At 30.5% G+C, this 15,799-nt stretch overlaps 1 protein-coding gene across 1 annotated transcript in view; it reads left to right on the top strand.

Moving 5' to 3' along the window:
• Nucleotides 1-12,723, top strand: part of LOC126881607 (farnesyl pyrophosphate synthase-like) — a 45,554-nt gene extending 32,831 nt beyond the window's left edge. Inside the window, exon 4 of the mRNA XM_050645969.1 lies at nucleotides 12,366-12,723. Within this exon, the coding sequence (XP_050501926.1) occupies nucleotides 12,366-12,710 (345 nt within the window). The 3' untranslated portion in view covers nucleotides 12,711-12,723. The remainder of the gene's footprint in view (nucleotides 1-12,365) is intronic.
• The last annotated feature ends 3,076 nt before the right edge of the window (nucleotides 12,724-15,799 follow it).

Here is a 15,799-nt window from a genome sequence, read left to right as displayed (position 1 = left end):
CCAGACGCTCAAAATGGTGTAACTTTTTACTGAACAATATGTGGACGATATAGAACAATTTGGTGTTGAAGGAAAACTTTTACTTTGGATGTCTGGGTTAGGCCTTTTTTTGGACCAATTATATTATACTACCTCCGTAACTTTGGAACCGTTCATTTTAGAAGGGTTATGTATAGTGCCTTTTTTATTTCAAATTTAATGTAGAACAATTTTGTGTAGAGGGTTCTTTATGCTAAACCGCTTAGTTTTAGAAATATTGACGAAAAACCTAAAAAACTACGAATTTGCAGATTTCTCCCCCCTCTCCCCCCCCCCCAAACGCGACGCTCAAAATGGTGTGACTTTTTTATGAACATTATGTGGACCATGTAGAACAATTTGGTGTTGGAGGATAACTTTCACCTTGGATGTCTGGGTTTGGGTCTAACTATACCCTACTATGTACGGTAATTATTATTGTATTATCTGTATTGTATTCATTGTATGGAAAACTGGGAATAGAAACTAGAACTAGAGTATTGAGATGCTACGTATTCTCTGTCCTGTTATATGGAGTTGAAGTCTGGACAATTATTTATTTATTTATTTTATTTATTTATTTATTGTTTATACATATGTCCTGGCCTCTAGTGGCTAATCCAGGTCGTTTTTTCCTGATGGGATTACAGATATTTTTTATGTTTTTACATTTTTTGCTAAACTACTAAGTCTATTTTTACAATTTATTAACTAATTTGCCATAATCTATTAATTACATTTAACAAATACATTTAGCAAATTTAAATAAACAATATACATTTGTTAAAATATTTTTGGTACCATCAACTCCCTTCTAAGTTATAAAGACATACTCTATTTTCAGAAGAGAGTTGGTAGTCTTTTTTTTAATTTAATGAATTATTTATTGAATTATTATTTTTATTTATTTATTTTATATTGAATTATTATTATTATAACTGTAAATATCTATTTTTGAATTTATATTTTATTTTATTTATTTTAACTTTATCTTACTCAACTTCATCATGGTTGGATTATTTGTTGTCTTCTTCTATTATTATAGATTTCTTGTTGTTTTTTAGATATTATTTCTGTTAGATTGTTTAATATTCTAAAATATTCTTCATTTTGTAATATATCTCTTATTTCAGTTCTTTCTAATCTTTTTCTCATTTCTCTGTGTTCTTCATTTTCTATAGTATTTTCACAATGTTCTCTATATGTTTTCTATATATTCTGGTGTACCTAGTTCTCCACATTCACAATATGCATCATCCTTTAAGTTAAATCTTTCCAAATATGTTGGGTACGGTCCATGTCCTGTTAAAAAGTGTACTAAACCTTGTTTTCTATTAAAATAATTTGGAATGTTTTCTAATATTGGTATAAAATTGTATAAACGTCTAGATTTTGTTGAATTTTCCTATTCATTTTGTCTTTCTCTATTTATTAGTTCTTTTAATTCTCTTTTATTTATTATATCTAATCCTATAATTTGTATTATTTTTTCATATTTTTCTTTTTTAGCCAATAATTACATGCTCTTTTTTGTGTTTCTAAATGCATTAGCATTACTCCAGTTAAAACTGTGAGTGCCTGTGTTGCAGTTGTTCCAAATGCTCCCGTCATTCTTACAAGAAATCCTCTCTGAGCTCTATTTAATTTTTCTGCATTTTTTTTATTTACTAATCTATGTGCCCATACACTTGAACCGTACCCTACAATTGATGCAAGTATTGTACTTAGGTATATTACTTGCATCAATTGTAGGGTACGGTTCAAGTGTATGGGCACATAGATTAATAAATAAAAAAAATGCAGAATAATTAAATAGAGCTCAGAGAGGATTTCTTGTAAGAATGACGGGAGCATTTGGAACAACTGCAACACAGGCACTCACAGTTTAGACAATTGCGGACGTAATTGAAAAAAGACTGGCCAGCTTTGAGATGTGGTGATATCGACAAATTGTTGCATTGGAATAACAAAGTTCTAACTGCCTCAGATGCCATTTTTAGTTATGACTGTTTAAAGTTTCTATGTTATGTATTTATTTTACTATTATCGCCACTTTTATGTGTTAACAATGTAAATTTTTAAAAAAATTAATATATTTTTATTAACAGTAAAAGGTTACTTCAATAGTTAATAAAAAGCAGTTCTGATTTGAGAAATAAATTAAACTTATTTAATCAAGTTCTATTCTCCACATGTACCTTTGTTTAACCTTTAGTATATAATAAAACAACTTCTAGTTATTTAATAAAGTCTTATTGTTAACTTATAAACACTTTTAGTTCTTGCAGATAGGACCTTGTGTACTTAGTTGACTGTTTTTTATGTCAGTTAGAAGCTTGTTAACTTAACAACATTTAAAATTCTCTGAGATAAAACTTTGTAACTTACGATTTCAGCCACCTGTTAATAGATGTGGATGCTAGTATCACATTAAGGTGAAGAGCAAGCAAGCAAGCAATTTGATTCATCCCGACCTGTGGGAGATGTCCACCCTATCGAAAAAGTACATTCGGGTGTAACAATTCATTGGGGCGAGGTGTTTTGACCCGAGTTCAAACAGGGATCACCCCACCTCGCTCCAATGCCCCAGGCCATCCCTTTCCCGCCCCCCCCCCCCCATAGCACGCTGATGCGCGATGAGGGCACAACTATCGAAGCTAAATGCTCTTCACAATGGAATCCTGGGTAATAAGATTCCATGTGGTACCCTAATCGAATGCAAAAAAAATTAGGCTCAGCGTGATGCGCTCTATGCCTTTTATTAAGGTGAAGAACATAAAATAGAACCAAGTTATATAAAAATCTCAGTTTAAACAAAAATTGCAGATAGAACCTTGTTATTATGACGCAACGAAATGAGTAAAATATCATGGACGGACGCAACACGTAACAAACATGGAAATATTAAGAAAGATGAAAACAAAAGAAATACTAAACACTACGAAGGAAAGAAAAATGTGCTACTTTGGTTAGATACTAAAAAATGAAAAATATGATTTGACTGCGATTAGTTACACAAGGGAAAGTAGAAGGAAAGAGAGGACCGGAGAGACGATGCACGTCCTGGTTGAAAAATTTAAAGGAGTGGACTGGAAAGTCAACGATAGAAAACAGAATATACGAGCCCCTTCCCATATCAGTTGGCCCAATGTAGATTTAAAAGAAAATCCAATTTTATAGAACAAAAACAAAAGTCCAGCTTACCTAAATTTTGAAAGTTTTAATTCATCGATAATTTTTGGATTTCCAGAGGTATACAAGATATGTTTTAAATTACTAAGAACGATTAATTAAACAGAATTAAAAAATATCTAATTTTAACAAAACAAATGGGGAAGTTTACAACTAAGTGACATCTTTTTTATTTTTAATTAGATTCAAAATTCTTCGAGGCATAGTTTTTATAAAGTTCTGGCAACACTCTGGTGTAAATGGATCCCATATTTTTTGCAAGCTTTGCTTCAATTCTTTGACGGATCTAGCAGGATGTTTCCTCAATGGTTTTTTTATTTCGCGTAAAAAAGAGGCGCAAAAGTTTTTCTCGGGACAAGTCGGGACTGTTAGACACGTATTCCAGAATTAGTATACCGTGGTCACCAATCCAGTTTAAGCTCTATTTTGAGGTATGGCAACCTACGCCATCTCGTTGGAAGACAAAATCTTTCGCTAATTTATTGAACTTATTGAAACGACTTTGTTCCACAATCGGTAAGAAATTATTTAAAACCTTCAAATAATATTTGCCCGTATTTAAGATTCCATCGATAAAATGCAATTTTTCCAAACTATTCGATGGCATGCTGCCCCAGACCATGATAAACGTAGGAAATTTGACTTTTCTGTTAAAACATTAAGGGGGGGGGGGTATGGTTTGAAATATTTAATTTTTTTTATTATTTCAAATAAAAGTGCATACTTCCAAGAATACTCTCTGAAAATTTCAAAATAATCGGAGTAAAATTACCAGAGATACAGGGTGTTGAATATCCCTACCCTCGACTCGCGTGGCCGCGACTTCGCGCCAGCACGCTTGAGCATAGTGAGAAACGTTAAACAACTGTTCGCCTTATCTTTTGTAGATTACTCCTCGATTTAAAAAACATATTCCAATGTGCATCACTTTACGATTTGGCAGACAAATAAGAAGATGAAGATGCAGTTGTCAAAACTTTAAACGCATTTTTCTCAAAACTGCTTTTTCAAATGCGGTGGACATTGTAACTGAAAAACTACTGGGCCGATCTACCTGATATTTTGCACATATTTTCTTTAGACATTTCATGAGATAACAACGTCGAGATATTTTACTTTTTTTGCTTATTTGTTGTTCAACAATAATAAGTCTGTTGATTTTCGCAAAATTTTTACCAAAAATTTCATTTTTTTGACTTCTGAGTGATACCAAAAATTCAAAAATCAATAAAAATAAAAAAACTCGACTTTGTGACCTCGTGAAACTCATAAGCTTATTAAATCTTTTTGAATTTTTTGTTTCGTATGATCGAGTGACGAGTTCTGATGTCCACCGCAAAATCCATTCTTTTGTGAGCTGCCTGTCAAAATTTGTCACCAAAGGCTTATTTTCCAATATTTTGGATTGGATTTTTTTCTAAGCATTCTTTGAAATGTACTTAATGTGCTTATTTAATTTAAAAATAAAGTATTTGTACCATAGCTTCGAAAAAAATTCACAAAAATGTACTTGATACGTTGATTTCAAACCATACCCCCTCCTTAAGCTGAAAAGCTTTACTTCTCCTGCGTATAACTCGACTTATACTGTATCCAACTCGACTCCAACACAAACTTCAAACCTGGATTCATCACTCCATTGTATTGTATCCCTTAGTGAATTTGCCCAACCTCAATGCTCTTTTGACCATTTTAACTTATTTTTCTTGTTTTGTAATCTTAAGACTGGATGTTCGTTAGTCTGAGATGAAATTAAAATTTTCACAAAGAATTCGTATTGATTTTTTAACTTAATCAATCACTTTGTAAGTAGAAAGTCTTAATTTGTGGACCGCTCAGTGACATGTCGATCTAAAACCGTGTGTTCCAACCAGTTTACTCCAAAAACTACTTAAATCTAGATAAGTTACACGTCGGTTTTTCACTATAATGCGTCTTAATTCCCTTCTATCTGCTTCGCTTATTTTATTTCTCCTACATTTATGGGTTTTGTGATGACAAAACCTGAGGTTTTGTATTTCCCTAACTATATTTCTTACACTATACTGTGACAGTTGAAACATATTCGCGATTTTTGATTTTATTTTCGAGAATTAAAAAATCTGTTGACGATTGAACAAAAATGTTCTCATCCATAACTTTACCTTCACTCATTTCCATCGATGACTTAATCCCGACAAACGGCAATAGGCTTTATAATATCACAAAATCTATTTGATATTAATTGACAATTGTTTTTATATCATTTTCCATAGCCTAACTCTGATTTTAGGATAATAATTATGAAAAATTAATGTATGTTGATTAGATGCAATTGAATCAAAAGCCACGATTTAGCGATTTATTTTATTATCCTTTGAAATAAATAAAAACCATAAGGGTAATGTTTTAAATAAATATTAGTAAAAAATGCAATAATAATTAATATGGGAACTTATAAAAATATGTTGATTATCACTTGTTTACGGTAATCGTCATAAACTGCAAATTCCAAAGGTGGGTCAACTGAAATGGGAAGGGGCTCGTATAGCTGCTTTGTCATTTTACAATCAGTCGCCTTTATAAAATAATATAAAAATCGATCAATTATGTCCACTGTATAACTTCAGTTGTTGTTTCTGGAAACGTTCCGGGGAGAAGATCAAGAGGACGATCACCAACTAGATGGTCCGACCCATTCTGCGAAGTTATTTGAGCAGCTGAAGATAGAGACCAATGGTTAAACATTGTTAGGAATATTGGAAGAAATCACGATCCTCAGTAATGGGGAAACGACAAGAGAGAGAGAGAGTATAACTTCAGAGTTTAAGAAGTAGATGTGCAGTGGCGTAACAAACTCCGTCGGGCCCCCCCGCAGAATTTGAAATGGGGCCCCTTTAACCCGGGAGCAGTCGCGCCGCGAAAATCCAACAAAATCCAACTTTTTATCATTTTCTGTGATAACTTAATGAAAAATTTTGCAACATAACTTTCCACTTGTAAGTGCCTCGAAGAAGATTGTAGTAATGTGTAGGATTTTTTTTTAATTTTTTAATTTAATTTTTTTTGTGGAATTTATGGATTTGCTGGGAACCAATTAGTTTTAAAATTGTTAGAAATAGATATTTCTAACATAACAAGCAAACAAAAATATTATAAAATTGAACTTTGTTTTAAATTCGTATTACATTTTGTTCTACGCGCGACTGCTTACGTGACAAAAGTGAGCGCGACTGCTCCCGCGTTAAACAATTACTAAATACGACCTATTTAACAAAAACTTTTTTGTGTTAGCGTTATCATTCACTGTTCATAAGAACTTACATTTCTCATCTTTATTGGTATACAGACCCATTCCAAATAAACAACTTATTTTGTTGTTTTCTGTACAACTTAGATACCTACAATACATTTAATAACCAGCTTTAAAAATAGTAAATGTTAAAACAATTCTTTCTTGAATTCTTATAGGTACAGTGTGTTTGCGTAGCTTGGAACCTATGGGAAACTTTTTTATTACATATCTATATTACGCAAAAAAGTTATTCTTCATAAAATGCTCTGCATGGTATAAATCTTAAGTTGCAATAATCAAATATTAAATTTTATTGATTTTTTACTAGGTATATCAAAAAATATTAATTTCGCTCAATAGTAACTATACCACCTTTATATTTTAGAATATTGAAAAATTTTATTATAAAAAGTTGTTCGCAATTAAAAACTATGTTTAAATATGCAATTATATCATTCCAGTTGAAATATTGTGAACTATAAACTATAAAGGTACTTAGAGAGCAATTCATATTTTTCGACATACCTCGTATAAAGTTGGTAAAATGTGATATATTACGATTAGGCCAATCAAGTTAGGTTTTTACTAGACATAACGGAAAAGACGAGGTTTGACAGTTGAAATGTGTAGTATGAGATATTACAAAAAAACTACCATCTTTGGATTCATCAATTTTTTAGTGGAACATTTTTTAAATAAACAATCAAAACGTCAAACTTAGTTTTTTACTCATAACTTAAAAAACTTGTTTATTTAGAAATTTGACGTCCACATGTAACTTTCTCAGAAAAAAAAAGATACATCGAATGAGATACGCTAAATAAAAATCGGTTAATAAACAAAAAAGTTATTGCAAAACGGATGACAAAATCACTGTTGTTGAATATAGTTAATAACAATTTTATTGTTTGTTAAAATACGCATTAATATACCCAAAATTGAGGGCACTATGGTGTTTGAATGGTGTGCAAAAAATGGTCCAGATCTGTTAAATAGTTTTCGTAAAATTGAATTTGTTTATAAAATTTTTTGAAAAAACGAGCTAATTTCTGAGGCTGGTCCAGTTAATATGGCTGAATGTACCTCAATAATCCGGGACTCATTTCCTTCGTTAAGATGTATACTAACAGCTTATGTAAAAAAAAGTAAAAAAAAATTACATATACGTACACAAAATTATTTGTTAATAAATAGCAGTTTTTAAGCTTATAAACAATTACAATAATTTCGTAGAAATTAGATCAAATTAAATGGCAATAAAAAATACGGAAAGCTGGTTAAAATACACAACTTTCAAAAAAAATTTTAGGTCCTACGACCCTTGGGGTCTGAGATAGCCCCTTTTTTTGAAAAATCACTGTTACGTTAATTAACAACACTAAGAGCTGAAATTAACCAAACTTTTATAAGAAAAGTCAAAGTTTTTAACAAAGTTTTTAGTAAGAAAAAATGTTAAAAATTGTTTAAATAGGAGTGTTATAAACACAGAGTATTTTGCGTTCCGACTAAAGTAAAAAATAACGGGCGTAGTCGACTGACTGAATAGTGGGCGCGGTTGGCGACCGGCATGCGGCAGCAACTATTAAAATTACGTTATCCCGACCACAAAAATCCACTTTAAGGTGAATGACAAATTTTCGTCATTCCTTATGTTTTCGAGGTCTCTGAATCCGAATATGGAGTTAATTCTTTTCTAGAATTAGTTGAACATGTTCAAAAATCAAATTTTATGCAAAAATGCGAAAAATCAATTTTGACGATTTTTCAATTTTAACTCACTGTATTTTTGGTCTCTGTAAATATTTCCTTTTGAAAATTTTACTGTGTTATCTTTGAAGCATTTAGATAACAATGAGATTTGTCCAAAATGACTCAACACGTTAAAAGAGAAGTTGTTAATTTTTAAAAATTTTGTCGTCAGATTTCGTTAGTTTCATGTTTACTTAAAAAAGTTGAGTGACAAACTTTTTAGTTTATAATTTTAATTAACACAGAAATAAAATATAATTTATGAAGAAGTTTTCCAAAAAAATTTAATTTAAAATATGCAATAAGAAAAATCTTATGTGACTTTATAGACGAGCGGCACACCCCAAAAAAAAAGCTTATTTCTCGAGATACTGATACTAATTTTGGTCATACTTTATATTTTTGATGGTGCTCAAAACTAAAATTAGGGTTGATTTGAATTTTACGTGAGGGAACATTATCAAAATCGCAACTTTACCCTAAAAATAAAAAAAAATCACGTTTTTTTGAGTTTAATTTGCTACAACTCTGTTCCATTGTAATATTTTTTTCTGATATTTTTATAGTATATATTTCTCACCTTTCTAAAGACAATGGGACCTGCTTCAATATTTCTGCCTTGCCATAAAGAAAGTTATAAATTGTTTGAAGTAAAAGGTGCAGATTCTTGAATTGCAAAGTTTAATCGCAAAAGTTGAGTAACAGAATTTAAAATTTAGTTGTTTAATTAATTTTAAGTTAAAATCTAGAGTACAGAGAAGAAAATGCTGTATAGAAAAAAAGTGGTGTAACTTTTAATTTTAAGAAAAACGTGATTTCATCTTTTTTTTTATTTTTAGGGTAAAATTGCGATTTTGACAATGTTTCCCCATCTAAAATTCAAAATAAAACTCTAAAAACAAAATAAAATTTTAGTTTTCAGCACCATAAAAAGTATAAAGTAAGACCAAAATTAGCCATTCACCACACCGTGGTTGATATCTCGAGAAATGAGCGGTTTTTTTTGGGGGAGTACCACGTACCACTCGTCTATAAGGTCGCGTAACTTTTTTTCTGTTGCATATTTTGACTTTGTGGCCTTTTTATTGTTATTTTTTAAATTCATTTATTTAAAATATAGTTTTACTAAATAAATGTGCAACATAATAATATTCATAAACTTCAAGTTTCTACCAAAATATATAAATATAATATTAAGCTTCAAATCCGGTATACTGTAAATGTTAAAAATGGGCTGCAACGGTCTAGCGCTAGCGAATGCTAGTCCACGAATTTATTCTCATTCGGCTGCGCCCATTATTTTTTTTTTACTTTAGTCGGAACGCAAAATACTATTTCTTTATAACGATACTGTTTAAACAATTTTTAACATTTTTTCTTGCAAAAAGCTTTTCTAAAAACTTTGACTTTTCTTATAAAAGAATGGTTAATTTCAGATCTTAGTGTTGTTAATTAACGTAACAGTGATTTTTTCAAAAAAAGGGGCTATCTCAGACCCCAAGGGTCGTAGGACCTAAAAATTTTTTTTAGAAGTTGTGTATTTTATCCAGCTTTCAGTATTTTTTATTGCCATTTAATTTGATCTAATATCTACGAAATTATTGTAATTGTTTATAAGCTTAAAAACTGCTATTTATTAACAAATAATTTTGTGTACGTACATGTAATAAATTTTACTTTTTTTTTCATAGGGTATTAGTATACATCTTAACGAAGGAAATAAGTCCCTGATTATTGAGATACATTCAGCCATATTAACTGGACCAACCTCAGAACTTAGCTCGTTTTTTAAAAAATTTTATAAACAAATTAAATTTTGCAAAGACTCTTTAAAAGATCTGGACCATTTTTTGCAGACCATTCAAACACCATAATGCCCTTAAGTTTAGGTATATTTAAATATATTTTAATAAACAATAAAATTGTTATTAACAATATTCAAAAATAGTGATTTTGTCGTCCGGTTTGCAATAACCTTTTTGTTTATTAACCGATTTTAATTTGGTGTATCTCATTCGATGTATCTTTTTTTTATGAAAAAGTTACCTGTGGACGTCAAATTTCTAAATAAACAAGTTTTTAAGTTATGAGCAAAAAATTTAAGTTTGACTTTTTGATTGTTTATTTAAAAAATGTTCCACTAAAAAATTGATGAATCCCAAGATGGTAGCCTTTTTGTAATATCTCATACTACACATTTCAACTGTCAAACATCGTCTTTTCGATTATGTCGAAAAACGGCTTATTTTTTACTAACTTGATTGGTCTAGATTGAATCTTCGTTTTGAGATAATGCAGAGCTTTTTATAAAGAATCTGATAAGAATTTTATAAAGAATTTTTCGTAAAATTAAAAAATTAATAATAAAATAGGTATTATAAATGTAATAAAATGATGTTGGTTATCGGTAATTTGAAAAATATTTGGAAAAATTAATTTTTTATTTACAAGGATGTAATTACATATTAAAATTAAAATCGTATATTGTTAAATATAAAAGTACTTTATCATTGAGTTAAATTCCTATTTTTTGACTTACCTCGTATAAAATTGATAAGCTTTGCTATCTGATGGTTTATCTGGCTTATTTTGTATCTCAGATTTAAGACCATTCAGAGCATTTCACGAAGAATAACTTTTTTCGCAAAATTGATAATAAAAGTGTTTCCCATGTGATGAAGCCACGCAGACATACTGTATAAGTGCTCAAAAAAATTTATATTGAATTTTCAAATTCTAATGTCTGACAGGGCCGTAACTACTATTGGGGCAACCGGGGCAGTACCTCGGGCCCCCGGCGAAGGGGGCACCGCGATTGTAATCACGTTTTACTGCCTATAGGCAATATAACGCGATTAAAATCCTACATTATAGCCGAAGAATGTAAGTAACATAATTTGTAGTATATTTTTTATGAAAACAGAAAATATGTTATATCGATGGTAAATATTTATCTAAAAAATAATGTGATTTCAATTTTTTTTGTGTTGGTCAACTAAAATAGAAATATGTAGGTAGGTACAGGAAACTTCAGTCATGGAGTACATTAAAATGCGTTTTCAAGTGGTTAAATATCAATTTTCCCGGACTCCTTCTGCTGGTTGATTAACCCCAGACCCCCCGGTAGGGGGCCTCTAGATCACGTTTGCCCCGGGGCCCCCAACATCGTACTTATGGCAGTGATTTAATGACATATTCGAATTCAGCATAATCAAAAAGCAAATAGAAACATTTTTGAACAAAGTACATAAAATGATGAATTCACCGATATCTTTTAAAATTATTTAATATAAAACAGTTTTATTGTATAAAGAATTAATAAACAATTAGAGGCATATGTGAGTAGAACTTTTCACTTTAAGATAAGATATATAAACTAACAAAAAATGTTTTAGAAAAATATAAGCCTGTTTGATTTTTTCCGAAAACGAAACAATGCAAGTTTTTCTACATTGACTTCCCTAAAGCGTAAGTGTTATAATTTCCTTATCTTACCGTTTATCTGTTGAGAGATTGTCCAATGATTACACAAGAAAAGTCGTTAATAATTGTTAAATAAATACGTACCAAACTGATGCAACTATATCCGTAAAACAACACAAACATAAATAACATTCAATGCAAACAACCAATATGAAATTAATGGCGATAATATTGTATCGAAATACTAAAAGTAGGTAAAGAACAGAGAGAAAGAAGATTTTTAGATTTAAAAATATTGTTCTTAAATTCGGCAAATTGCAATTCTAATATCTTTCAACAATCACGTACAAATCAATATATAGTTTATTGTCGCTGCCATAAAATTTCGGTAGGCCGGAAGGGATTAAGTTTCTAGATATTATGAGATGATTCACTTGGCAAATCGTCCAGTTAGAAATTTTTACGTTTTTAAATTTAAACAGACAACGTAAAAATAATATAACAATAACAGATTTTTACATAATATCAGATGAAAAGATGGGGCCCTTAAGCGATTGGGGCCCCCCGCAAGCTTCATGCTGCGGGGCCCTCTGTTACGCCCCTGTAGATGTGGCTTTGGTCAACGTAGTAATATAATATTCTCATCTATTTTTTAGACATACAATTTTTCAATAATGAACTGACATTAATTAAATGTTTTTTATTGCAGGACGATTTCAATGGGGTATTTAACCCAATGTCAGACATACAGAAGTCATGCACTGATATCTCAGAAGGAAGACCTTCGTGGCTAGCAATTCAAGCTTATCAGAAAAGTAGCCCAGCTCAAAAGACCATACTCGAACAACATTATGGTAAAGCAAATAAAGAATCAGTAAGCAAATGTTATGAGTTATTCAAAGAACTCAAACTGGACCAAGTTTTTACAAAATATAGAGAAGTTTTCTACAATGATATTTATTTAAATATTCATAAAAATATGCCAAAAAAGTTACCTAAGGAGCTGTATTTGAATTTTTTAAATTTCTGTATGACGGGTGCTCTAAGAGTTTAATATAAATAAAGATTAAACAAAAATGTTAATTTTAAAATAAACAAAATGTGGCTGTCTCTACACGGTGCAAAATGAAGGACAACACGAACTGCCATGTGTATTGTTTCAGAATTATTGTTATTTCTTTTCCTTTAAACCTTTGATCAATACGACACACAATAATGAACAAAAAATTAAAACAGTTCAAAATAATAAATTATAGATAATACTAGAAACTTTACTTTTTGAAGTTATATTTCTTTAGGCGCGACTGAGAGTGAATTTTCATTATTCTGCGCGCATGCGCACACAGACAGTATGTGTTTAGTTGCTAAATCTTTCAAGTTATGTATAAATATATCAGTGCAAAAAAAACCCGTGTTGAGCTGGCCCCCCCACTTGCAAAAATAAAAAAAAATAGCCCTGATTCATGAGCTATTTATGAGCTTTCAAATTCCGCAAACTAAAAATTTTCAGCTCGTTCCACTGAGCAGGAATTTAATACTTTAGTGGGGGGGCTGAGTCAGCCCCCCCCCACTACTTAAAAATAGGAATATTGAATCGGTTTTTGCGGCAAAATTACGAGCTATTTATGAGCTCTTGAAATTATATAGCTTCGATTTTTGAGCTTATCCCCTTCACCCCCAAACAAGCCTTTAATTGATTTAACTTAAGAGAAAAATGCTGAGAAAACTTAAAATATATCGTATTGCTGATATAATTCCTATACCTTATATACCCTAAGAATAAACTATTAAATCACGTGCATTTCGATTATTGAGCTACAACCCCTTCGCAAGAAAACCACCCTATCTTCCCGGCTTAAGAGAAAGTTGTACTTAAAATGCATTAAATTAATTATTTGGCGACTACATATCATTTAATAATTTATAAGCTTCCAAATTACGCGCATTTAGAACAGTAAATTGGAATTTATTTTGTATAGTGCAGTCACTGAAGGTAAAAATCAACGACTACCTTCAATTTCGGTGAACCTTCATCGATTTTCACGAAAATTGGTCAGTGGTTATAGGATACGTCAAGAAACAAAGGTGATATGGTACCACCTTGCGCCTTTACCCTGAGGGTGGATACCGCCCCTTCTCGTGGGTGAAAATTATTTTATAAAAAATAACTGCACAAATCGATAAAAGAACAAATTAAAAGCAAAATTTTTTATATGAAGTTATTAAAATAAGTCAATACTTTTTAAGTTATTAAAGATCAAAGATTTTAATTACTCGTGAAAAAAATGCATGTTTTGAAGCGGTTTTTCGTAAATCACTGAAAAACTTTAAGTTTTTACAAAAAAGTTAATAGTAGTTCAATTCATATAGCTTACATTCTAAGAATAAACTCTTAAATCACGCACCTTTCGATCATAGAGCTACAACCCCTTCGCAAGAAAACCATCCCATATTACCGGCTTAAGAGAGAGTTGTACTTAAAATAATTTAAATTAATTATTTGGCGACAACATATCGTTTAATAATTAATGAGCTCGCAAAATATACTCAGCTCAATTATTGAATTGCCATTTTCTTTCTATAGTGCAGTCACTGAAGGTAAAAATCAACTATTACCTTCGATTTCGGTAAATCTCCATTCATTTTCACGAATTGACAATAACAACTTACGGTTTTAGCCTGGGGTATATGTCACCCCTTCTCGTGGGTGAAAATTACTTTATTAAAAATAACCCCACAAATCGAGAGAGGGACAAATTCTAAGCAAAATTTGTTATATATTGTTATTAAAATAAATCAATAATTTTTGAGTTATTAAAGGTCACATATTTTAATTTTTGTGAAAGCAAATGCATGCTTTAAACGATTTTTTATAAATAACTCAAAAACTGTAAGTTTTTACAAAAAAGTTTTCATCACTAAAATTGAACCTAATAAAAAATATAATAAACTGATTACTTGAAAAACCCTTTATTGTTAATTTAAAGTAAGTTATTGGTAATTAAATGTATATTTTTTTCTGCGACTGTTCAAATATAAGGATTAAAGCTTAAATAACGGGAAAGAGATGCATTTTATATCAATTACGTACTAAATACTTTTGAGTTTTTTTTTATTAGCAAAGATTTTACTTGTCTTTTGATTTATGTATGAATCAAAATAACGAAGATAGAAACGTTTAAGCCTAAATTTTACTACGAGAACAATGTAACTGGAGCCCTTTAACCTATTATCCTAAAAAATAAAGTATTTAAAAGATTAAGCCGGTACTTTATGTCTCGGTTGACCGCCGGTTAGTTAACCGGAGTTTAATCGGGATATCTTTAGGGTCTCTTGCGTTGTAATGAATGCAATTACAAGTATTATTATGATTATAAATAAGAATAATAATAATACTTATAATTGCATTTATTACAACGCAAGAGACCCTAAAGAGGTCACGATTAAACCCCGGTGAACTAACCGGCTGTTAATCGAGACATAAAGTATCGGACCTAAATGTAATACAGTTTATAGCTCTTGAAATTACCTTTCAAATAGTTGGATGTGCCTGATATCATAAAAATTAACAGAGTGATTAAAAAAAATTCATTTTTTTGAAAAAATTTTTGGAGTATAAATTGTGATGCTATCAACTTTTTCTGGAGCTCATTTGATAGGTATTTCTAAGTACTTTGACAAGTATTTAGTAAGTGTTATAAAATGCATCTCTTCCCGTTATTTAAGTTTGAATCCTTAGATTTAAATAGTCGCAGAAAAAACTATACATTTAATTACCTATAACTTACTTTAAATTTACATTAAAGGGTTTTTCAAGTCAGCAATTTATTATATTTTTATTAGCTTCAATTTTAGTGATGAAACCTTTTTTGTAAAAACTTACAGTTTTTAAGTTATTTATAAAAAATCGCTTTAAAGCATGCATTTTCTTTCACAAAAATTAAAATATTTGATCTTTAATAACTCAAAAAGTATTGATTTAATTTAATAACATTATATAACAAATTTTGCTTAGAATTTGTCCCTCTCTTGATTTGTGGGGTTATTTTTAATAAAGTAATTTTCACCCCCGAGAACGGGTGACATATACCCCCGGCTAAGTTGTTATTGTTAAATTTCTTTCTTGACGTATCCTCTATCCGC

The sequence above is a fragment of the Diabrotica virgifera genome, chromosome 3 (assembly GCF_917563875.1).
Source record: "Diabrotica virgifera virgifera chromosome 3, PGI_DIABVI_V3a".
Classification (NCBI taxonomy): domain Eukaryota; kingdom Metazoa; phylum Arthropoda; class Insecta; order Coleoptera; family Chrysomelidae; genus Diabrotica; species Diabrotica virgifera.
This window is presented reverse-complemented; position numbering and strand designations above follow the sequence as displayed.